Genomic DNA, 24,350 nt, shown 5'->3' on the forward strand with positions numbered 1-24,350 from the left:
TTCGGGATGCGTGTGCGGTTGACCAAAGACCTGGGGCCCCTGTTGTTGTCAATAAGGTGTCACCCGGGAATGGCCGTTGGCGAGAAGATAGACATAAAATCCATTTCGGGTTTCCCTCCTCCTCGTCCTCCTCTTTCTCCCGGTGCATGGCGCGCGGTGAAATATATGCATCTAGGTGTTATACCTGGCAAGCGCGGAGGACAATGCGTGCTTGCGCTCACCCACGCGATGAAATTCAAACGGGTGCCCATGATTTCAGCCCATGAAGAGGTGGAAAAACCGCGCGCGCGCGCGCCACTCTCTGCACTCGCAGCAAATGGAAAAACCTCGAGAGACAGATAATTTATGGTGTATATGCAAATCCACAACGATCATGTATGAATAAATTTGTTAGTTTAACTGTTAATTTCTTTTAACCCCTCGGTTTCCATCAGCGCGATGTGTTCCGGATCTTTCCTCCTTCCTTCCAGCAACGCCAAAAGCGTCGCAAAGGGGAAGCGGTGGTTTGCCGCCGCGCGATTGAGTGGATTGTTGTTTTTTTTTTCGTTCCCTCGTTCGTTGTTGTGCGTGTGCGTTTTGTTGTGCTCGCATTGTTGTATCCTTCGTCAAAATCCTTATTTCCACGCCACTCCATCGACGTTTTTTCCCGCGGGGAGGGATGACGAAAATGAGATGATTTGTTACCGGAAGAACCACTCCGCCGTTTGTATATTGCGCGTGAGTTTGTGTATGTGTGTGTGTATGTTTTTTTTGTTGAATGGCTCTACTTTGACCAGCGATTTGACTCATTAAATGAACATATTCATTCGCTTATTCTTTCCCGCACGATGTTGGACCTTTCGAAGTGATTCTTTTGTAAATCATGCTTGCATGATTTCCTTCTACCCCGGTTTGGCTTGCTAACTAAACATGCTAACAAATGCATGTAGGAGAGACCAATTAGCACCAAACTCTTAGGGAATCGAGTGCGATGTTAACGTACCGTCAAACTTTGTAGATCGTAATAAAAGGGCGAAACTTTCTTACAACTTTTTGTACTATGAAGAAGCTAAAAACTAGATAAATGAACTCTATAACAGTGTTTTAACAAGTAGACTGCCTCGTTGTTTTAGTACAGTTTTAGTACAATCTGTTTTGACAATATTTGGTAATACAATGAGTAATCTTCGTAGATTCCTTTAACTTTCACACAGGTGACAGCAGGTATTAGTTCTAAAATTTTTTTGCTTCATAAATAAATGAAAAAACAAGTTCTTTGGGAAGCAAAATCATTACCTAGCCTATCGTTTATTAAAAAAGATTGTACTAAAAAAATGTACTAAAAACGCTTAGCAGTCAACGTGTTACCCCAAATATGGGTGACAGCAGTAACTAGTTCTAAAAAGTTTTTGACCCATAAATAAATGAAAATGCGACATAAACATTTTAGTTATATTAAAAAAAAGTTATTTGGGAAGCTAAGTCTTTACTTGGCTATGTTACATTTTCATTTATTTATGTGACAAAAACTTTTTAGAACTAATGACAGCTGGCTATCAAAAATGATAGCCATGGCAGTCAACGTGTTAGTTGTGAATAATAAGAATTTCAAGCTGTGTTTACAAGCTCTACGGGAAAAAAAACGTTAGTCGAACCATTCGCTAGAACTGGGAAGCAGCATCACAAACCTGCCGGAAGCATCAGGCTTGCAAGCTATGTATATTTATACATACATAACACCTCTCAAATACCCTCGCCGTGTCTCATTACAATGCAAACGTGTGCTCGTGCGAGATCAATTCGCATACAGCGGGGTAATGACAAAGAAAATTCACGCTTACGGAAAAGGTCATCAAAAGGGAGCAACCTACCGGGGAGGGCAGACGATCTACGCCGGGCCGGGGAGAGGTGCGGAGGGGGGGGGGGGGGGGGGGAAGGGACGTGATACGGAGGGGTAGCGGGAAGCGGAATGTAGGAATTATAATAAATCAAATTCAAATTAGTAGCGAGGCACGCATTAACGATTTATTACCGTTGCGTTTTTGTTCGCGCGATGCGATTCATTATTTTGCGGCCAGTAGGTATGTGTGTGTGTGTGTGTGTGTGTTTGGTGTGCGTGTGTCCCGCCGCACAAAACAGCCACCACACAGCACACCATCGCCTGTTCACGGGCACTTACGACATTCATGTTTGTTAATACTTTCCCTTTCCCTCCCCCCCGCCGCCCGGCTTCCGCTCCCGGTTTTTGCTGCCGTTAATCCGTTCGTTCCGCCATCATCGGCGGTGTTCGTACGAAAAAGTTATTCCTTAAAAATGGCGTTTGCGCTGGGAGAGACGTCGTATTCTTTCATAATTTGGTTGTTGTTTTGCTTTTGCCACACACTTCCTTACCCTTTTAATTCTCTGCTTCACCGATTTTATGTGGAACCGCACTTATTAGCGAAACTTCAGGTGAAACGAGAACGAGCTCTCTCTCTCTCTCTCTCCGGCGGAAGAAGCAGCTTTTTGGGGGAAAAGAATCGAACCCCCTCGCGTTCCACGGTACGGCGGGTTTTCTTTCGGCCGACCTCCGGGATGCGGTCCGGGGCCACGGTTCGTCGCCTGCGTTATCTCGCGAAGCCTTTATTATTTACGACCGTTGACAATCACCACCGCCCGTAGGTAGTGTGTCGCTAAAGAGGATCCCCCATCTCGAGTCCGGGATGAATTAGGCCAAGTTTTAAAGCCCATCGTGGTGCTTGTTTCATCTTCCTTTTTCTTTTTTTTTCCTTTTGAAAATGTTTCATTATCGCACGGAAACGAGTTAAGCGATCTCCTCATCCGTTCGCATTGGTTGTAATGGCATTTTGATTTGAATTATAGTGCTGTCAAGTGTCAGATGTTGGCTCAGATGTTGCGATAAACAAACATCGTACAAAGGAGTGCATCCTTCGTGAGCACACTCGCACACACGCACGTCCTATGCTTTTGGCGAACCGCACTAGATTCAAGAGTGTTTGAACATGTTAGGTTTGTGTGTTTTAAATTTGCGTTTGTTCACGTAAATCTGAGATACCAATAGTTTAATGATCAGCAATGGCTCAATTCAATTTGCACCCATTCTGCCCGCGGGTGACAGCACCAACCTTCATCAGCCTTTTGGACTGCAATAATAGTGCAATAATATATAACTAGGCTATAGCTATTATAATAACGTATCCTTTGCGAAGTTTTGACTTTGCTTGGTTTTCTCAAACCGTTGATTTAACACGTTGACCACTAAGCGTTTTTAGCACACTGTTTTAGTACAATCTTTGTTAATATAGTTAGACCATAACATTTATTAAACCACTGATGTTTTAGGGCTAAGCAAAAACTTAGCTTCCCAAAGAATTGATATAAAATAGTACTCTAAGTTTTATGTTCCATTTTAATTTATTTATGGGTCAAAAACTTTTTAGAACTGATTTCAGCTGTTACCCACTTTTGGGTGACATGGTAGTCAACGTTTTAACACGTTTTTTTATTAATTTACAATATTTTTTATTAATTTACGTACAATAATTTTTGATAAAATGTGTATAAAAATGCATGAAACAGACGGTTATTTTGATTATTTATATATAAGAATATTTTACTACAAAAATGTTCTAAAAACGCTTGGCATTATGGTTTAACACGTTGACTGCCAAGCATTTTAGCACACTTTTTTAGTACATTATTTTTAATAAAATTATCTTAAAACATTTATTAAATCAACGATTATTGATGGCTAAGCAAAAACTAAGCTTCCCAAAGAATTGATATAAAATATAACTATAATTTTTATGTTGCATTTTCATTTATTAATGGGTCAAAAACTTTTTAGAACTGATTTTTACTGTCACCCACTTTTGGGTGACATGGCAGTCAACGTGTTAATATTATTTAATACATTTTTCTTGACAAACTTTTTCACGACGCGGAAACACCACCAAATATGTTAGGGAAACATTAACTTTGTTTGTCCATAGACCAAACGTTATTAAATTTGAAAGGTACGCAAATAACAGAAGCTTTTTTTTGGGTCTAACTGAATCTACAATCACCGTGAAATAAAAACATACACTCGAAGGCAAATGACACAAATAGGTTCTAACTAATCGTTCTAATCTAAGGGTGTAATGACAATTAATATCGAGCAGGGCGACGCTCGGAATTGGAAGCCAACGGTGTGTTGCAAGCCATCGGTAACATTTTCAGTACGTTAGGGAGAAGAAAGCAAAAAAAAAACACAACGCCGTTTCCTCGATTAATCAAACCGAGGTCGCACGTACATGACGCCGGATGACGCGGTGACGAATTAATCGATCATCAACGAAACTCGCGCCTGGGCCCGACGCGGCTTTTCCCAGGACACGTTGAGTGTTGGTTGAGTCTCTCGCACACACACCGCCACTTGCATGGAAAGTGCCTACCCGTCGCTTGCCGTTTGTTTCACCCTACTGGCGGTGCTCCGTTCGGTTGCGGTTTGCTGCGCGGGAGGAGGCGGTGGCGGTGGTGTTTGTTAGAACATTAGAAGTGTTTGCGCGCATCGGCAGAGGGATAAGGGTAGGTGGTAGGCGGTGGGCTTTAGATGGCGCTTAAAAATTTACATACTACAAAACGGTTCTTTTCACCTTTTCACCCCGCGTTTAATCGTCGTATCGTCGGCCCCGAAAGGTCTTAACAAAATGGGCGAGCGCCTGGAAGGTGTATAAAAATAGCACCGAAACGGGAGAGAGAGAGGTGGCGAGGGGGGGGGGGGGGGGGGGAGGAAAATAAATAAAACATTCCCAAGAAACTTCAAGCAACAAGCACCACCACCTTGAGCTTGTACGCTAATTCTGCGCCCGGCTCGTGGTTTAGGACGCGGAGGTGTCGTGGCGCGATTGACATGTAAAAAAACGATCCACTTAACATATATTACTTCTCTACAAACAATTTAAGCTCATATTTGGGTGTGCGTGATGCACAGAGCTTTGAAGACTGTATAACATTAAAATAAATTACCACCAACCCCGGGCGGGGGAACGCGGGGCGATAGAGGGGGGGAGACGGGCGAAAACATAAGCAGCTCGCAATGGAGAAAAGCAGAGTAGGCGAACTGTTTTGGGAAAGCCGTCCGCCGGCCAGCTCCGAAAAGCGCTCGGTTGTCGCGAGAGGCCCTGTGCCCCTATCACCGCTGCATACGTGGTTTGAAACACGTTCGGGCGCTGGCCAAAGAGAGGCGTCATCACCCCAGCCGCCCGGAACCCCCGGGAAAACGCGGGAGTGCCGGCGCATAAAACGGTAAAAACCCTTGTTTCACGCTACGTCGCCCGTGAACGAACGATCTGGAAAAAGGAGTAAATTGGTGCGCCATCTGATAGAGCGACCGGGGGGAGGGGGGGGGGGGGGGGGGGGAACACCGGAAGGCGAACACCAGCGGTCATCGTCGCCCTCCGGGGGCGGTGTGTGTGCGTGTGTGCGTGTGGTTTCGGGTGAAAAGCGGACACAATCTGATCAAAGCGCCAGCTGGAGTGGAGTAACGGGTTGCTGCAAACATCACACGAACGTTAGGGAAGTTGAAAGTGTCACCGTCGCCAAGATCCTGCCCTCTCGAAGGCACTCTATGGGGCGCTCACTGCCAGAGATAAAGCAGGAGAGGTAGAGAGACGAACGGTACAGATTCTAACATCTATCAAATGACCCGTTTATACTTTAAAACCGTTCAAAATCACGCGTCGCTGCTCGCCGACGAAAGTCCAGTCTATATGCTTAACCTCTACTTCTGACTGATGAAGATTGACTACCGGCCGGTAGAGCAGGGGAGAGAGGGGCAAGATACACTCCGGTGGGCTAAAACGCACCTTCATGTTTTCGGCTGAGTGAGGCAATTTCAAAAGAACGGATGGAACATCTACGTTAACGTGTTTCATAGATCCTTCTTCATTAACACGTTCACCGTCGAGCGTTTTTAGAACATTTTTTTAGTACAAACATTGTTGTTGAAATTTGGTTGTAAAACAAATCCTGAGACTTGCTTTTAAACAAATAACAAATAGACCAAACTTTCCTAACGATACATTTGTACAATCACCCTAGTTTACTACTATATTAGTGTAATAATACAGCAGCTATCCAAAGCAGTCCTTTACACTCATATCTGAATTTATGAAGTAAGCTACATTAATACAAACATCCATCCTTTGAGGATGCTTAGTCTTTGCATGGTTTCCTTAATTTGATAGCCAAATTTGTTAAAAAAAAAAATTACTAAAACATGTACTAAAAAGCAGTCAAGGTGTTTTAGAATATTTTTAGTACAATCATATTAAACATATAACAAATAGACAAAGCTTTCCTAACGATAAATTTGTACCTTTACCCTAGCCTACCACTATATTAGAATAATAATATATGTGTTTCGTGACAAGTTTCGGATTGCCTGTCACCCACTATGTTAACACTACTATAGCAGAGGACTTATGAAGTAGTAGGCTATAATGGTGTATCGTATAGGAAGCCTCGTCTTTGCTTAGTTTTCGAAAAGCGTTGGTTCAATAAATTTGGCAACTAAATTGAAACAAAAATGATTGTACTAAAAATTATGTACTAAAAAGTAAAGGTGGTAGTGCGTGTACGTAATACAGGTAAAGAGTAAAACAAATAGGAAACATATTCGATAGTTGATCGGATTTTAAAGAGGTGTTAGCGAATTGAAAGTTTGTGAAAATGAAATGCTTTTTCACGTTAAGGGGTTCATAGTGCCTCACGCTACCCTATATGTCGATGGACAAATGTGCACAACTAGGAACTAGCGCAAAAAAAACGAAGTGGGCCAGGGCGAGGCATTTCAATCAAGTTATAAAATTATGACCATTTCCAAATCCCCTCCCTCCCCTCATTCCGGTGGCCGGTCGCGGATAATATATTTACTTGGCCCTCCCACCCACCCACCCTCCCTCCCCCGGTAATTTGCTGCACAGACGTGGGCGCAATTTGACGCTGGGTTGCGTCCCCGTCCAGGAACTGCTGAATTAGTTAGCGGGCGTTGCATCGCGGGGTCGCTGCGAACTCCCGACCAACTACACGGTCGACCGCCTGCCCGGGGAGGAATGGGGGAGGGCCCGATTGGCAGAGAAATAAATAAATTAATACATCAGAAAAAAGCCACAAGACAACGAATCAAAGCAATGGTATGTGCATGAAGCGCATGTTATTATTACTTCTTCCGCGCCGTGTTCGATCGTTCTGGCTTGCGATCCCTTCCCCCCCCCCCCCCCACACTGACGAGGTAAATAAATGAACGATTAAACGGCATTTGTAAAGCTGCTGGCTTCCTTCACGTCTCGTTTGTCTAGTATTGTTTTAGATAGAGGCCTCTAATGGAAAAAAAACATGGAAGTTAGAATAAATCGTGAACCAGCAACACCGCCGTCGATTTATTTCAAATCGCTACGGCAGGACAATTGTCACCCTCCAGCGCCTTAAACACCTAATGCTCCTACCCCGCCATTTGTGATTTGACAATTAGTGTCAAACGAATGCCATGCCATTGGAAACCAATTACGGGCGAGGGAGGGGAGGGAGAAAAAAAGGATGATAATGATGGTGTTGAAATCACTCGGGAATAGAAGGGGAATGGGAGGCCGGTTTATGTGCCGAGGAATGTGTCAAGCTGCGATGTGGAGAGTGGGAGGGGGGGGGGGGGGGACAACGTGCACTTGCAATATCGAGGTTTGGACTTCATAATGCAACCAACGACGTTCACGAGTGGCCAGGGTTGCATATCATCATCATCATCATCATCACTACCACCACCACCACCGTTGTCGTTCCGATGCAGGTGGTTTTCTTTTTTATTCTGCAATGTTGACTGTCGCCCCTTCTCGCTCGATTTTACTTCCCTCGCGTTAGGTTTGTTTCGGTTTTCGTTTTTCGTCCCCATGTTTCTCTTTCATGTTTCGACCGTCCTCTCTCGCTTGCAAACCGGCGTAGGCAAATTGGCCGATTGACGATGGCGGTTCTGGCGGGGGGGTGGGTGGATAAAGCACACCGCACACTCGTATCGTATACCCCTCCCCCCCCGGCCCGTTGAACTTCTGGGGTTGCGCTCGATAATGACATGCTTTCAGCGATCGAATCAAGCGAAATTCGAAAGCAGCCAGGGAAAACATGATTCCGTAGCATATTATCGTTATATCGTTATTTGTTCTGACACGTAATTTGATTGAAGGTAAAGGCTTGTAGACTTTCCACAGCGACCACAGTGCGGCGAGCACCGGATCGATCCCCGGCCAAAACGCCCGGTGTGTGTGTGTGTGTGTGATTGCCGGCGAGTGAGAGGGGGGAACTTTGAGGATTTAATCTACGGTAATAGACGTAGACACATTGATTGGAGGGAAAGCATCATCCCGGGTTGGCTTGATCAAACAACCCGCCAGCCCCCGCCCCCCACCGGTTTTCTTCTTCGGTAGCTGACGACCCAGACCAGAAGAGCTCAATTGTCAGTGGGCGGTGCTGAGCGGAAACCATGTTGCCTCCCCGAACGCTGGGGGGAGGGAGGCCTGTTGGGGGAGGGAGGGGAGAAGCGAAAAACTCCAGCTCGAAATAATAACCCAGCTAATAACCGTATGTCTTACTGTGGTTTTAGAGCATTATTGCCGGTCCAAACAAAAGCAGGGGTCGCACTGACCGGTTCCCCTTCGTTTTGACAAGCGCTCGTGACGTTCGAACGCGGTTTTGAAATATTGTCGTTGCGCCCGAAGTCGGCGATGTCAGCGGATTCGTTTAATAATGCAAAATGAAACCGAAAAATCACAGTCGAACATTTTTCGTTTCCTTCTTTTGTAGATTGATTTGTATCATGTCGAGAAAACTACATCACAAACAAATTGGGTAATAGAATATCAATTCTACCTGATTTATATTACATTTCAATTGTTACAAATGTTGCCTTAACATTGGTAGTAATAGTGATAGTATTATTTGCCTTACTTCGAATGCCACTCAAAGTAAACTGGTAACGAAGTTATGTGTTTCAATCGTTTGTTTATCTAAGTTGGTTTCTTTAGTTCACTTACTATCTTTCTTCAATTAACACTTTGATTGCCAAGCGTTTTTAGCACAGTTTTTTAGTACAACCTTTTTTGATAAAATTTGTGTATAACATTTGTTAAACCGATGGTTTTCAAAGGTTAAGCAAAAACTTAGCTTCCCAAAGAATTGATATTAAATAATACATACAATAATACATACATTTATGTTGCATTTTCATTCATTTATGGGGCAAAAACTTTTTAGAACTAATGACAGCTGGCTATCAAAAATAGCTATAGCCATGGCAGTCAACGTGTTAACTTAACTATCTCTTCACTTGTTCAGATCGTTCCGCACGTGGTCCAGTTGTTACCAGTACTAACATCTGTCGCTCGTTTGAATTGTCAAGCCTTTTTGTCTCTGAAGCCTTTGTTTCAATCCAGCATCCATTACTATTATCGATGCTGGATTATCGCACCTTCATTTGCACCGGGTGCCACAGTATCTTTGCCCAAAACAAAACAAATATTGCATATAAAAACGATTTAAACTTCAGTCAAGAATGTTTTCACTACTTCAGTGAAGAATGTTAACACTACTTTAGTAGTGCATTTATATTATAAGACCATAGAAACTTTTAAAATTTATCCTCTGGGAAGTCTAGTCTGCTGTCACTCGCGAAATGGATGACAAGGTAGTCAAATTTGCTACACACGTACAATTAGTAACTCTTAATTTCGGTTTGTTTGTTCCTTTTAGATATATTTTATTTATTAAGTAATTGTCCAATAGCCTTTCGAAAAACAAACAGTACAACTGCGTCCTTGATAAAATATGTAGCAAATTAAAGTGCACGTTTTCAACCAATAAATGCTTCCGGTCGACAAACTGTATGGTGAACAACACACAAACTAACCGCCACGAAACCCTTTCTGGTGTTTGTTTTGCTGTGTTTTCGTTTCGCTGGGATACAACACCGGTCGCTCTAAAATTCACAACGAACCATTGGTGGGAAAATCAATTTGGAAGTCGTTCAACCATCTCCACCGTTGCAATCGATTGACGCGGGTAGTGGAGTGAAAGAATGTTTAGGCAAACACGTTGCCTGCCAATTGGAGAAGGTGCCCAGGGAGGGTGGTATCCCGGAACATCACATTCCGCCGTCCGGGGAAAAACCGGAAATGTGACGAACCGAAGCAAACAAACAGTAAAATGAGTCAGAAAATTAGATTAAATTAAAATTTTCTCCGCGTGTTTCGGGTGTTTCGGGGCTGGCGCGATTTCACACCTTCCCGCTAGGTGTTTGTATAGGCAAGACGCTTGTCACTGTGTGTCACGGTTTTGACTTTCCGAGGCCCCTTTTCGCGTGTTTTGGGCCTTCGTCGTCTCCTTCGGCTACGCAGATTCGATGCGCTCATTCACGGCGTAGAACAATTGACGGGGGCTTGTTGGGACTGCGAGGTAACGAGACTCCCGGAATGCGCCGTCGGGAAATTGAAGTTTTCCATCCGTTTACGCCTGCTCACCGCTCGCTTTATAAAACGATACGTGACGTGGTCAGCACCTCATCGCGCCTTAAAGGTCTTGTTCCTGCTTCCGGCCGCGGATCGGATACACCACAGCGATATATAGAGAGAACGAGGGAGAGACCGTATCCAGGCAGCTATAGACATTGGAGTCCGTCACGTCACTTAACGCTTCACCGGGCAGTCCGAGCCGTGGGGTCTGAGACGTACGTGTAAACTCTCCTAGATCGATATCCGATCGGTCACGGGAACCGGTGAGACCGTTTTCCCGGCGAGCCGCAAGCCGATCCCATCCCATGCTGGCCGCTGAAACATGAGAACCGTACGAGCTCGGTCGGGCTTGTGACCAAATGTCGTGAAACGCCACACAGTGAGAAGATTTGCGACCGGGGAGGTTCCCAAGGAATTCTTACGCCTCGTTGTGGACTACTGCCACACTCTATCAGTCAATTATGACGACGCTGGCGCTCGCTGGCGATGTTCATTAATTAATGCTACGGGGAATGGGAAGCCGGGATGTTTTTTTCGATTCCGAACCAATGGCACGAAACGGGTGGTCGAATGGCAGCACTTTTGTGAGACTTCATCCCAAGTACGCTGGGTGAAGTTTTGAATTACAAATGATACTATCGCATTACGATCCGTGTTACTGGCGGTGTTACCTTACGTATCAGTTCTTGGCCCTTCCCCGAGTGGTGCTTCTTTACGGTGGCACGACGCCCCGAAGCCGATACGACCTTTCGAGCGAAGCTGATTAATAACAAATACTTCGATAATGTAGACCGAGCCGCAAAAGGGCGCGCTAAGAAATGTCAATCATACTGCAGGCCGGGGCAGCAGGCGGTAATAGAATTATTTCGTGACCCGCACTCGAGCAAATGGGAAGGCCATCTTGTATGCTAATCGTTACTTTATTACCTTCGCAAGTATCTTCTGCGTTAACTATTCCCCTTCGCAGCCAACCGGGATATAGAAAAGCCTTAATCCCGGCTAAATCTCTATATCGGGAGGGTACTGCCCTTAATTCGTAGTCAAAATTGGGTAAATAAAATGACGTGGCCTTGGTAAAGCCCACGCCGCCAGTGTATCGACGATTCTGGGGAAAGAAAATCAGGTGTAAGCGAGAGCCTCTAATTAGAGCTCGTCAAAGAGGCTTTACTCCTACGGGGTCAATTTGTACCATAGAGGAGCTGTGGTCGGGACTATTCTGTGTGGGTTTTTGGGGTACATGGAGTGGTACAAACGCACCGGGCGGAATGTTTTCTCACGGTACGAAACGAAAAACCGAGGGGTTAGTATGTATCAGAACATTAATTGCCACCGAGCCCGTTCCATCCGCTGGATCTCAGGGTCTGGAGCGACCGGTGATCCAAATACACCGAAGGACTGCTAGGGTCTCCTACGCCGTGCGGAGACTCTCCCAGGCTATAGCGCCTACTACCAGCTTACGGGGAATGGCGGAAGCTGGCACGATCTTTACATCATGAGAAGTGCGGGAACAAATCATCACGATATCTGCAAAACGAGGTATCCGTTACCGTGCACATCTTTGCGCTCCCTCCCCCTCCCTCTCCTCCCTCTCTTACACCCACCGAAAAGCAAGCCAAATCGTTTGCCGATCGGTTCCCAGTGGCACTAAATCGTTAATTTTCCACTGCAACGCCGTTTCCTGGAGGTATGCCTGTTCGTACTGGTAACGAACAAAATGCAATTTTCTGACCCTCCATCCCCAACCCCCCCCCCATTCCGGGCCCGGGAGGGAGCGAGCAAAGAAGGCCGCTGTTTTCTAACATGCTCGTGCGCTCTATGCCGGTACATAAGCTTGCAATTTGAGAACGCAACACGCAATCGCCTTATTACCACTACAGCACAATGCTTGTTAGGGCACCTGTGGGAAGCCCCTGTGCCAACTAGCGTCATGTACCCCTTGTGGAGCGCATTGCGCGCGGAGTACGTACACGCGGAGCAGTAACAGTTTACTGATATTTTGGATCCGTAAACGTTTCATTTACAATTGGATCGATTATTTGCATCTCGTTCGCCATGTCATTACTAGACCAGTTAGTGGATTCTTGGCAATTATCTCTTACCACTGTATGCTTGCAGGACTTTGTCTGTAGGCGGCCCTGCCAAAGCTGGAATCTGCGGATCGGCTTTAGGAGTCATTTGTAGGGGCGCATTTTGGAACCAGAAGTTACCAGAACTAACATGCTCTCTACCAGTCTCAGCATATCTTTCAATGTTGTAAATCAGAAAATATATAGTCCCAAGACAAGAGACCAACTATATTGTTGTAGTAACCTTTACAAGATGGTATTAATGGTTTGGATGGATAGAGATGAAGTCTTACGAGGAAAGAGCAAACATTTTGCTCCAGAAACTTTTCCGCCGATTCGCGCGTTATTTGAGACATTTATGCACACATTTTGTAAGGAAGAGCTCCGAAAATGAGTCTGAACATTCAAATCCAACAAGCTATGCGGAACCTTCTTTGCAATATTGTATTGATAAGTTGATTATAGTAACAACGTTATTCTGGCAATTTTGTTTGCAGACTGTCGAACATGGGTTTCTTTTAGACAATGGTTCATATAGCAAACATCGGCTTTCTGACAGCCTATTTGATGGGATATACGTTGTATCAACACCATTTGTTGCAGGTTTTCCGAATGCAATGGAGATTGGCTAAGATATTTGTTATAGATTGTAGATATAGACACTTCTTATGTTAACATCTATTCGAACAGGTTCCTGTTAAATGCAAAAGTCCCACTAAAGTCATGCTATACATTAAAGCCATACTGAAACCTTGTACATTCGTTCTTTGCAGAACTTTCGTGAGACTAATTTGCTCTGGTTTGTAAACCAGTATATTAAAAAGAGATACAAATGTCATCAATTCTTGCAATATATTCTCTTTTAAACGGGAATGCGATCTGCTTTTCAACTTGATTAAGATTAAGTCATATGTGTTTTGAACCTTTTTTGAGTAGAATTCATTACAATTGTTGTTGGAAGTTGTTTAAATGGAGAACTACAGTTGCTTGCAGAACTTCTTTTTCATTTGTTGCAAATTGAACGTGCCAATGTAAAACTTGTTTTGCTTCCCTGTAATGGTATTCATCACGACTCGTACACATTTGCGCTCTCAATCACAGTTGCAACAGACGACAGTGCAGTACGCTGGAATGGTTGGCGTCATGAATGCCGTTCTGCTACCCATCGCAGCTAGTTGACGATGGCAACGCTGAGCGAGGCAGTATTTTATGGCTCTCCATACCTTTTCTGCCGCAAAACCCAACCCAGAAACCGTCGGGAGCCACCCTCGCGACATGCCGCCGCGGGAGGAGTGAATCATGTTGCTGGCGTGGTAAGATTGGTGTGCGCTTGCGCCCGAACAAGACAGCCAACTTGCGTCGGTTACATCGGCGTCCTTTTCTCGCGAGCGAGTCGCGCCTCCGGAGGAGGCATTCGTCGCCTGGATTCGCTTGATTGGCTTGCTGGTGCTCCTCGCTATAACGCGGTGCATGGGTGTGTGCTTGGGCGTATGAACGCCGCGGGAATGCTTGCACCCACAATTATCGTTGCATCCCGATTGGTGTTTGGGGCCCCCCCTGGTTTCGGGACAACATCTTCGCTTCGGTTCGCCGTTGGTTGGAATTTCCACTTTTCCGAGGTTGATACCGTGGCGACGCACCCTACACTTACCCACCGTGGGCAGACGTGTGCTTGTGGAGGTTGGCGGAGTCGGCGTTTTGCCGAGTGTTCTGTGACAGTAACAAAACCGAATTACCGCAACCGGTGGTGCACTAATGTCTCGGATCTGGCACCCGCCCGGCGTGCCAATAAGAAGTGATTCCTTACAACATGCATTAGCGGACGATGGCTTTCCCGGTAATTGGCAAATCGATTAGTTCGAGAGTGTGGAGAGGGGAACCGACCCGAAATAGTACGACGTTGGACACGCCTTTCTGGAATCGATAATAGCACCGACGAAGAGGGGTTCCTTTCGAGGGCGAAGGAGGAGTACGGATACGCCTGGGCAACCCTACCGATACTCGGAACACGGATTGTGGGTGGGTTACAAAACCCTAAGATCGTATTCAGCCGAGGGCGGTCAATTATGCGCGACCCGTACACGGTTGTCGTTCCGTTCAATCGCACCGATTATGGGTTCGACGTGTTGATCAATCTATTTATTTGTTTACTTACTGGAACTTCGTTCAACACGTTCCTAATGTGGGTTTATTTTCCAGGAAATCAATGACGATCCAATGCATGATTCAGTGTCCTTTTCGGGGTATACATGAAGGACTCGACCGCTGTGTTGTGACTTTGATTTACTTATCATTATTCTATTTCTAACTAGAAGAAGGGAAGATTCGCAAATATAAGTGTTTGAAAACTTCTTTCAACTGAAACAACACGGACTTTAAGTACATTTGCACGACTGAACTAACATTCCCGTGCGCTTTGTTGGTTTTTTGTAATGTTTACTATCATTACCGCGCTTTTTACGATGACGTTTGTGACTGCTCGGGCCCAAGGCTACTATATACTAATGCAGGTTACTACACAGCAGTTTTACTAGGAACCGTTTTGGATAATTGTGTTTTGACTTCTGGCAACAGTTAAACACCATTGTCGTATTTTACAGCAATAAAAAATAGTAATAACATTTTATTTTTGACATTGAAACATTAATCGTTGCTGGAACAAGCATTGAAAGTCGTTAGTAAGCATTGGGCAAGGTTTTTATTTAACGATATACCAAGTAAAACCAACTACTTGTGTGACAATTGGTTGTTTCTGCCAGATTTTAGTGCTTTTTGAAGCTATAACATCTTTACCTCACGTCCTTCTTGAAACGTTTATAGTTCGACACTGTCAATGTGTTCTGGTCGAATGTTCACGTAAAACGTAAAATAAACCTCCAATTGGGTGGTGTAGGAAATGTTTTACGTAATGTTCAGCTCTTCGCTGAAGGCAAGTCATAATTATAATGTCTTATTAGAGATTCCAAACATCGCCGACGCAGCTTATGCTCTCCAGGGACGGTTCGCATTGGGGAAGATGCGAATGCTTTCCGCACAAAAAAGAAGCAAGAAGAATTAAAATATTTGGAACACATTTTAGCAATCGTAACTTTTTATTTATTTCCCTCACGCCCTTCGCGGTGCTAATTTATCAAAGAGGAGATTGTGTGCGATGGCAAAAAAACAAGAAACCTTATCCTGGTGTGTTAGACGAACTCGAAAAGTTCCGAAAAACCAAATTAAAGATGAAAGGTAACCCAAACTAGCCAAACGGTAGATAACTTTTGTCGCTAAGAAGTACCGAGCAATTCCACTTCACGTAACATGAACAGACGTTGTTTCATGCAGAACGAAGCAAGGGCGTGGAAGAGAAAAAAAAGCATTCTCCGACCATAATATCCTTGGAAATTGACTTTTCCTGTCCCTTTTCACTCCGGGTCTTGGCTGGGCCTATTTAGGTTTTTGACACGTCCCGAAAATGAACTTGTGCTTCCGAACATCCGTGTTACGGGTACAGTTTAACTTTTGCTTGTTGAAATCATCTCAGAATATGCTTCGAATATTTCCCATCAGCAGGCAACCATTTGCTGACCCAAAAACATAAAGCGCTTGGGTTCGGTTCTTTTCTTGCCGCGGACAAAGTCCGTGGGGATGTTGGGAGCCAATTTCTTTCACGCCTGTTCTTTTTTCTTTGTGATATGTTTAATCCCTGTAAAAGGACAGCGGAAGCTTCATCGCGTTCCGTTCGTTAAAGTTTCATTAATCACTTTTCGTGTTCTCCTTATCCATTCATCTCGCTCATCGCCTGCTCTTCGTCTTCCGCGGTGCCAAGCCACGGGCAAAATAAAATAATAATAAAAAAACAACTATTCCGTTAATGCGTTCGTATTAAGATGCTACGATGCCTCGGAAGGACACGTCCATGGCGCACGGGCGAGGAGAACGGGAACGGAGCAAAGGGATAAGAAGAAAGTCGACGAGGCAAGAACCTGAGGACATCCTTCGGGAATTATCGCTTCCTCACTTTCCTATCGTTGTTGTCGTCAATTGGGCCACCGCTTGTTCCGCCCTGTATGAGTGTGTGTGTGTGTGTCCTTTTTTTAACTCTCCAATTATGCCACCGCCACCACCCGTGCCCTCCAGCGCCGATCCCCAGTTCCCTTTGTCCTCTACCAGCTAGATTTCGCTCAAGGGTGTTTTCCCTCCTTTTGCGCCTCGGAGTACTCGAGATGTTGTTTCCTAAACAACGTGCCACGGGATATGAAAATAAATTAATTCATCATGCTTTTCACCGCTTTCATTCTTTTGTACCGTAACCGTGTGCCTTTTTAAAGCCGTCAAATGAGACGCTGTGCACCCAACGTTCCCAATGTGCGGCTACAGTTTTATCGTTTAATAAAAATTAGGTTAAACCGAGAGGTAACACTGCGTCGGGACTAATATTTTACAGGAGCATTACCTTTGTTAGGGCTATCAGGTCCCTGCGATTCAAATACGGTATTGAGTCCGTTGTAGTTTAGCATCGGTTGAAAAGGTTTAACGGGATTTGAATTGCCGCCATTTTTGGTTTGGTCCAAAATTTAGTTATTCTGATCAGTTACGTGTTTGTAACATCAGCTTTCAGTCGCCTAGGCTTATAGTTTTCTACATTTGGAGAACAGGAAAATATACCAGAACCAGAAGAAAGAACACTTATATGAAGATGTGTCAATCGAAAAGCTGTAGAGTTCTGGCGCGAAATAGGTCAACAGCTACTTGGTGTATTTTATGTATTCTCATCGAGCTGTCAATAGCTGGCCTTGTTGTCGCAAGTAGTTCCTGACGGCAACATTAACGGCTGGAAGAATGACGATTATCAATGAGCTTCATGAAAGCAGAAACGGTCCCCGTGTGTCAAAGGGAGCCTCTTTTGCGCCGTCAAGCGATAATCGCAAGCCTCGCGACGTCTCGTGTCAATCCATAGCGCAAGCAAAATAATGGATAGGCGATGGTTCTGGGTGAATTTCTGCTGCACTTAGCGCAATTGGCCGCCTGTCCACTTGCAACCACAATTCATATCACGTGGTCATGACCCTATGGTATATCTGCTGTCCTTTCATCTACATCCACATGCTCGATGCCGGCCGGAGAGAGCCTCGGTGCGGTGATCGGTGTCCCCCGATAAAGAAGAGCGGCAACTTTTGCGCGCCGTTCGCTTCATTTCACGGTCCATCTCCGTCCGAATGGTGGTAGCTTGATGTCGCTTGCTACAACCTACTCAGGGCCGCCGCCACCGCTGCTTATCTTAAGCCCGTCGATGTTAGGTGTACGGCAACAATTAAGGCCTGTGGGGAATGTTCCGACTCATAATTGCCACGTAACAGTGAACAAAACAAAACCGGGAACAGGAGAAAAAAAAATTGGAAGGCGAAAGAAGACGACGCAGCGGAGTGTAAGTGCAGATGAGGTGTGTGTATATATATATATATAGTTAAAATACACCAGCGGACCATGGATTAGAACATGCCAGGAGCGTTGGGCAAGTGTTGGAAGGCAAAAAGAAATGCACTCATCCAGCTGCAAGAGAACGCGAGCGTGCAGTTTATTTTTTTCTTGTCTTCTCGTCTTCTGCTCTCGAACAAAACGCTGCCAATGCCTTCGGTATGTGTCGTGTTTAGTTGCTATTAGGATGCAAGGGAATGGTTCGGTTAGGGCGGTACGAAGGTGTATGGGAAGCGAGAAGGGATAGAGCCAGAAGGGAAATAGATCCGCCGAGTGAGGGAGTCGTTGGGAGTCAAAGGGTCATGAATATCAAGAGGTAAATAGGAACCGTAATGAGCCAGTTCCGGCGAAGGGTAACCATGCGTGCGAAGGCGTCTTAATGTTGTGGCTCGTGGTAGCTGCGGACATCTTCACGTCCGGCTCCAGAGGTCTCCAAAGTCACGGGCACAGGAACTCATCACACACAAACCCACCGCCCAAATGATCTTTTGATGATGATGTTCACAGATTAATGGGAAAATATATAATTCGCAAAAAACTGTCTACGTCTTCTCAAAACTTTGCTAAATATCATGTAGGCGCCGAACTACGAAGAAATAATAAAGGCGGAACAGTGACAGTAGGCTCAGCACATTAGCGAACCCAACCTGTACGAATTCTGGTTCCTGCTTGGCGCAAAGTGTGGAATAGACATGACTTAATTTGGAGCATGCGACTTTGATGTAACGAATATACCTGCAGCCACATTCTGACGATATGTCCTGATATCTGATATCCTGATAAACAATGAATTGTTGTCGAGTTACACCTGCTAGCATATTTTGATAAAGCCCTAATATCTGATATACTGATAGACAGAAGTAGTTATTGAGTTACACCTGTTGAGTTACGTAGCTGAAGGCATATGTGATAAAGTTCTGATAACTGATATCCTGATAGAGGGGAATAGTTATTGAGTTCCACGTGAATTCCAGCGGATATTGACGTTTTCCTTTCCTATTTCTTTCTAGAACCAAGTGGAAACGACAAACAGCCGTCGGGTTGGAGTTGCTAGCTGAGGCGGGCAATTATGCAGCCTTCCAGCGGTTGTACGGTGGACCTCCGTACATCGGTGGCTGGCCGTACCCGACCCAGTCCGGACCGCCCGGAACACCCCAGAGTGCGGTTGATGCGTACTACCGGCATGCGGCCGCCGCCGCAGCACTCCAGAAACCCCTGCCCTACCGGATCTACCCGGGCGTACCAGGCCTCGGCGCTCTCAACACGATTCCAGGTCCGAGCGGTCCGTTCCCTCACCTGTCGGCCTCCAGCTCACTGTCGACGCTCAGCAGCTACTACCAGGCGAGCAGTGCGCAGCAGGCGGCGGCAGCAGCCCAGCAACATCAGGCTCCCGGTGCTGGCCCGGGTGTTCCGGGGCGCGACGGAAGCACCCCGGTTGGGGGCGGAGTAGGTGGTAGCGGGGGTACCGGTGAGGGTGCCCTTACAGCAGGCCATGGGAATTCTTTCGGCGGCGGTAGCAGCAACAATAGTCTAAGTAGTCAAGCGCGACGGACTCCCAGTCCGACGCTGAACCCCGGCAGTCCACCCGGACGCGCTCTGAGCAACCCGCCCGACAGTGAGGACGAGGATGAGAACATTCAGGTCTGAAAGACTAAACGATGTCCCGCATCGACACTCCGGCCACATCCCAATCACACCTGGAATCTGAACTTCTTCTTCTGGCAAGAGCGCCGCAAATCTAAGTAAGTCCAACTTCAACTCCGGCTCCAGACAACCGCCCGTCATTCTCTACGTAGACGTGAGAGCTCTACGCCATCGACTTTTTATCTACCTCTGAAGACACGAAATCAAATCTATTCGGTGAATTCCGATCATGATCAAAAGTGTAGAGGAGATACTGTGAGATCTTCCTAGTTCAATTCAACTACTCCTGTCTGGAGGCAACTGGTGTCTCATCCCTCACGCAGTTTCTGCTCACTGCTCACACTCTTGGCTGCCACTTGAACCCAGAGTTATTAAAACGTTGATCACCTGTGTCTAACAAAAGCTTGTCAATCAAAGAAGACTCCATAAGATTAATCAATACTGTCGTGTCAAAAACAAGCAGCGTAGGTTCACTCCGAGCTCTGCAGCAAACTTGCTTACTCGCACAAGATGGACAAAGCTTGTGCACAATCTAACATGTATTGCTGGAAAAATTTAAACACAGTTTCGTTTTCTTTGTGCCAATCAAAATGGTTGTGCAAAATGGTAGGTACAAAAGTAGCACAATCCCTATCTGGATGGCAGAGTTGATATTAAAACGAAAATGCGCGGCACGAAAACATAAACCGGAGAAAAAGATCGAATGCGTTTGTCCAAATGCAATCCAGTGATGAATGATCAGTAGCAAGTAGTATTTAAATTAAATTCCAGCTCATATGATTCTGCCTGAACGCGCATACTTCAAATAGTTCGAAATAAAGATGCCTTCCTCAGTCCCTGAACTTGCTAACTCCAGCAAGATTACAAGACATTTGAAACTATTTTTAAATTTGTCCTATTTTATTGGAAACTGATACCACGGCACCAGCAATGGATGCCTTTTACCCCCATATGAGAGGCGATGAGACTACGGTGGAGAGATGCTTCAAATCGGCGCACCAGAAAATATACACCAGTATTAGATGCACCATCAGCGCGCATTACTTTGAACGCCGAACCTTTGGGCAGGACGTGGCAGGAGCTTGGACATTTATTAATTTATTCAAACGAGTAAACTCACAAAGGATATCGAGCATCAAAGGAGTAAACAGTACAGTAAAGTTAATGTGTGATTACAAACATCTTAAAAGAAAAAGTAAACAATAACTTTTAATAACGATAACAGAAAAACGGAAAAAACACAAAGCGACGTAGAGAAGTAAGCAAGCGAGCAAAATTAAACAAATTATTAGTTTTGCTTCTGTGACTGGTAAATAATTCTTAGTTATTATTTATAAATGAAAGCAAAACAATTATTGAAAAAGAGAAGAAAACACCGAAACAAAACAGCATAATCCTAAGGAACTAATGAAAAGGAAGAAGTGGAGCAAAAAAAAAAAATACTGGACGTAATAAACAATCATAAAAATATATATTTAAGAGAATCAATTATACTTCAGTTTTATGCTTAGATCGTAGATATGAATAAACGTCAAGCGAAGTAAGCCGGAAGAACAAAGTAATGATATTGAATTCAAATAATAATAGATAATGCAGCAAGCCGGACAACGAGTTGTCCACATCAACCGATGTTTTGCGATGTGCGAAAACTATTAAGAAGTAAGTAAAAATCTTAAATCAAAGATGAGCAGTGAATGTAAGCTTTATAGATAGTTATGGAATTGTAAATAGTTTGTGACGTTGAACCAATGCAAACTTAAATCGCAGCTTCACAAAAAAAAACGGACGTGAAATTTATAATTGCAACCAATTCAACCCGGTCCTACTAGCAAAGTGAAAGCAAAGAAGCTACGATTAAAAACACCGATAAGGCAAAACTTCCCCAAAATCGACACTTTCAAGCAAACTTGTCTGCCGCTGAGCAGAAAGCAACACAAACGAACACAAACGAACACATTATAGTCGGCATGGGTGTGAAGTCTTGTCAGATATATGCGGATATGATAGGAGCCTAGAATTGCAACACAGAGATCGTAGCTGTCCCACAATTCGCTGTTCCAATAATAACGAAAATAAGATACTTAATGAGTTTTACAACATAAGTGATTAATCATAGACAAACCGCTGACCTCTCATCCCAAACAGTAGCAGGAATTGATAGCGCTAGGAATGGAACAGAGGTACACGTGGACATCGGGGGGGTGTAAGGGTAGAATCTACCGGTCACCTTCGCATCTTCGACTCGTTAAAAATTTAAGGAACCGCATAAGTTGTTTTACTTTTTCGCTTTGATTTGCAGCACTCGCGCAAGACTCCGTTTAACGCTGCGGTCGCCGGCATCTCGATGGGGTGCATGGTGTGTCCAATAAGTTGCGGTACTGATCATTCCTACAGACCCGTTCGTTACACTAGAACAAGATAGCGCTGTCAAAGTTGCTACGCAGCACAACGAAAGCAAGTCAAATGTCGAATGGTGTCAAATGATCAACCCCTGTTTTCTTTACCGCTTTCATTGTTTAGAGAATAATCGTTCGAGAAAATAACCTTCCGATTACGTGGAATTTTAACAGCGATCGACTGTAGAGAGGCTCAGACACGATTAAAGCGACATTCCTTGTTGTTAAGCAAAAGAAAGATCCCCAGTACAACTCACCGATAGCGGGATCATCACAGTTTTTGGTTGAAGAACACCAGTACGGAAGCTTATTGGAAACTATGAACACATCATGTATATACAACTTCGTTCATTATCAACTCATAAAACTCATCCCCCCTTCCCCCAAAATATAAATACCAGATGACGTTGAGAAGCGAAACAAATTAATCATGAAAATAAACTATTAATGAAAAATGTACCATTTTCGCATACTTTGGTTTATTTCTGCACATCATGGAAAACGAAAGAAAAAGTAATGGAAAAAGTAATGGAAGGTTTGAACAAAATTGAAGTATTTGTGCTTTGGTTCATTCTTGGCAATGTTTAAGGATAATGTTCAAGGGGTCAACATCTCTTGGTTCCGAGATTTTTGTAATCTTATTCTACTCCTTCCAATAGTTTCTATTAGTACTGCGATCAAATGTTGTACATTTCACTCAAAAACAATGCTACAGCAGCAAAAGCACGTTACCAAATTAGACTTTCAAGTGTCTAGTTACCATTTATAATCTCTAGCATAGGTTGGTAGGCTATTTATATGTTTCCTTGTTTAGTTTATCATTTCGCATTAATATTTTAAATGAAACTATCTCTATCTATATTATTGACACTTTCTTCTCTTAATAGATCTGTTACTTACTTCTCATGATATATTTGTGCCCAGTTTCTCTTCTCTCATACGTTTAACACCTAGAACCAGCTAACAACAAGCTTATACCGATTTCCGACGGCAAAAACAGTCTTGAAATCGTGTGAGTATTTCCACCGGCATAAACACGATATATAGACATATGGACAATCGAGATGATCAAGAATGTTTGAGGGTTTGGTAGAATTGTTTGCTGTACTTAGCGTTCCTCGCTTTTGGTAGGTTTGCAATCTCAAGTAGAGTCGTTTCGATTTTGCAAACCAAAAACATTTCCTGTTTTCCTTTCCGTGGTTTTTTAGTTTGAATTTTCAGTATTCCAAAAGCTGATTTTATCACTTTAAGATCTTTAATACACTTTTCAAGAGCATTATTATGTAATCAATCCCGATACCCATATTGCCATCGGAATTGAAACTGTTTATTTAAATAGTTGTAAGTTTTTGAAATATTTTGCAGGACACAATCCAATCAAAACGCGTCCACATTGTACCAGCGCGCAGCAGGATGTTTGTCACATTCACAAACCCATGTAAGAGTTAATTGCTATTCAACACTCTCATCACAATCGACACTCGACGAAAACCCCTCGACTCGGGAGAAACCCCTCGGGGAGAATAGCACGGCAGAGGGGTGGAATGTGAAAAGTGCACTCAATTGGCTCCGCAGATGGCTTTCCACAAAAAGGGGTTTTCGCGCGAAGGGAAGGATGAAATGGACCGAAAGTGTGTATTTCTATGTACACAAGGCGTGGATGCAGGGTGCGAACGAGCAAAAGAGAGAGAGAGAGAGAGAGAGAAAGAGAGGAAGGGACTCGAAATTCGCCACGGACAGAAGGAGCCAGCGAACGCAAGGCAGCGAGTGATCCACTTCACAAACATCAGCGGCTCAGCCTAGCCTAAGTTTATTAGTCAAACTCATAATTTAAGGGGTGTTATTCACGCTTCACGTTACCGCAAACTCCCCTCTAATCACGCTCTCGACTTCCCACTTTCGTTCACCCCTCTCGACCCCTCTGCGCACTTGGGCGCACATGAGAAAGACAAGTAATAGCTGTTTTCGATTATTATTTACCATATTCATTGCGCTGGTCCGAAGGGATTTTTTCATCACCTCCTGGATTCCATTTTTCCCTAAAACAAGATTTTCCCGCGCAAGTCGGAAAACATTCGTAGCATTTCTGCCATCGTTCTCTCTTTTTCTCCTCTCTCTTTTCTTCTCTCTCTTTCTCTTTTTCTCTGTCTATCTATCTATCTTTTTCTCATTCTCCTTCGCGCTTTTGCTCACTTTTATATCATCTATCGCTGCTCACTCGCGCACTATTTGTCTCCGAATTTTCCCGAATGGTGTTCACACTTGCT

At 44.4% G+C, this 24,350-nt stretch overlaps 1 protein-coding gene across 1 annotated transcript in view; it reads left to right on the forward strand.

The window, feature by feature from the left end:
* The window catches only part of LOC131290940 (homeobox protein B-H1-like), a 58,706-nt gene extending 39,016 nt beyond the window's left edge, over window positions 1–19,690 (forward strand). Inside the window, exon 3 of the mRNA XM_058320130.1 lies at window positions 19,054–19,690. Within this exon, the coding sequence (XP_058176113.1) occupies window positions 19,054–19,690 (637 nt within the window). The remainder of the gene's footprint in view (window positions 1–19,053) is intronic.
* The last annotated feature ends 4,660 nt before the right edge of the window (window positions 19,691–24,350 follow it).

Source organism: Anopheles ziemanni, chromosome X (genome assembly GCF_943734765.1).
Source record: "Anopheles ziemanni chromosome X, idAnoZiCoDA_A2_x.2, whole genome shotgun sequence".
NCBI lineage: Eukaryota > Metazoa > Arthropoda > Insecta > Diptera > Culicidae > Anopheles > Anopheles ziemanni.